Below are 1,792 nucleotides of genomic sequence, written 5' to 3' on the forward strand. Positions count from 1 at the left end.
CTTACACCCTTTTAGTCCTCAGTGTTTGGGTCCAAGGGGCGCGCCTTCCACAAGACCCTATTGCTCTTCCTGAAGGCAAGGCCGGGGAGGTCTAGTGCTCCATCCCCCACCCCGTTAACTCTCAGTCAGACCCCCTTGTGAATATCCCCCAACCAGTTCAGATGGGGTGCCAAGTGCTGCCCCCAAGTCTGACGTCTGTTATCAAGACTCCTCAGGGCCTTGGTGTGTTTGCTCCCATTGCTGGTCTGTTTCCCCCCTCTTGGTTTCCCCCCACGTGGGCTGGCCTTGTCAGCTGCTCTCCCAAACTGTGACTTCAGTGTTCTCTGTCATGCTGCCGTCTAGGGAGGGGAAGTCATGTCAGGAGCTGTGGGCAGCTCTGCAGTCCTCTCTGCGGATGAGCTGCGCCAAGTAGGAATGTTACCCTCAAGGCTTGCCCACTGGAATGGATTCTCTCTCTCTCCTGTGGAGACATAAACAATACCCTCCCCTGGGGTGGATTAGTGCCCTTGTCCCCCATTGCCATCTTTGATCCCTCCACCCTTCTATGGGCCTTAAAGGCATATGTGTGCATGTGAGAGACAGGGAGTGTCCTTCTGCACCATTGCTGCTGCATTAAAAAAAATTTTTTCTTTTCTCTTTTGATGACATATGCTTTATTGTGTTTAGTCTGGCTTTTGCCAGAGTAGCTGGTCCTCAGCCTGGGAACTGTGATATATACATTTCCCCCTATGCCTGCTCTGTTGTTTGAACTTACCTCAGTGGACTCAGGTTGTACTTGTCCTTTTGTGCTTGGCTGACTTTGTTCTACCCAATATTCCCCAATTTTTTCCATGAGATGAGGTGCCTCATCGTTTCTTCACTCTTTTTAGGGATGTGTAGTACGTCTCCATTGGGTTATATAATGTGTCTTTTAATCCATTCATTTAGTGATGGAAACTTAGGCTGTTTCAAAGTCTTTGTGATTGTGAACTATGCAACAATGAACCTTGGAGCGCAGGTGTCTGGTCATGACCTGCTTCTTATTTCTTCTGGGTATATGCCCAGTAATGGAATTGCTGGGTCTTAAGGTAACTCGATTTCCATCTGTTTTAGGGATCGCCAAATCGCTTTTCACAGTGGCTGTGCGTATCTAGAAGACCACCAGCACTGAATGAGAGTTCCTATCTCACCACACACACACACAAATATTTGTTACTTTCTGTTTTCTTGAATTGGACTATCCTTGTGGGTGCTTAGGTGGTGTCTCGTGGTTGTTTTGATTTGCATTTCCCAGATGGCTAATGATGTGGAATATTTTCTCATGCTTATTGGCCATTTGGGTTTCCTGCTTTGTGAATGTTCTGTTCAGATCTTCTTTTTTTTATTTCTTATTGTAAAGTTGCAGGGTTCTGTAGATTTTAGAAATAAAACCTTTGTCTGAAATGTCATTACTAAATATCTTTTCCCAGTCTATGGGCTTTCTCACCAATCTCTTGATGAAGTCTTTGGATGCACACAAGTGTTTCATCTTAAGTATGTCCCACACATCTATGTTTGCTTCCTCTGGGTCAGCATCCTCCATTATTGCTGATAGCCCATATATTCTACGCATTAAGGTTCTTCGCTTTGTCCCTATCTTTTCATCGATGAGCCTGATAGTTTTGGGTTTTACCACCAGGTTTGTGATCCACCTTGAATTTGTCCTTGTGTATGGGGTGAGGTAAAGGTCTTGGTTTATTCTTCAGGCTGACATCCAGTTTTTCCAGCACCATTTGTTTACAAGGGCATCTGCTTCCCATTTGATTTTTGTGTG

General features: G+C 45.4%; 1 protein-coding gene across 1 annotated transcript in view; it reads right to left on the bottom strand.

Moving 5' to 3' along the window:
• The window catches only part of LVRN (laeverin), a 117,039-nt gene extending 115,478 nt beyond the window's left edge, over window positions 1–1,561 (bottom strand). The window contains exon 1 of the mRNA XM_013005657.2: window positions 1,466–1,561. Within this exon, the coding sequence (XP_012861111.2) occupies window positions 1,466–1,561 (96 nt within the window). The remainder of the gene's footprint in view (window positions 1–1,465) is intronic.
• Between the last annotated feature and the right edge of the window lie 231 nt (window positions 1,562–1,792).

The sequence above is a fragment of the Echinops telfairi genome, unplaced genomic scaffold (assembly GCF_000313985.2).
Source record: "Echinops telfairi isolate 266 unplaced genomic scaffold, ASM31398v2 ScPeMD7_7469;HRSCAF=8507_1, whole genome shotgun sequence".
In the NCBI taxonomy this organism is placed as follows: Eukaryota; Metazoa; Chordata; class Mammalia; order Afrosoricida; family Tenrecidae; genus Echinops; species Echinops telfairi.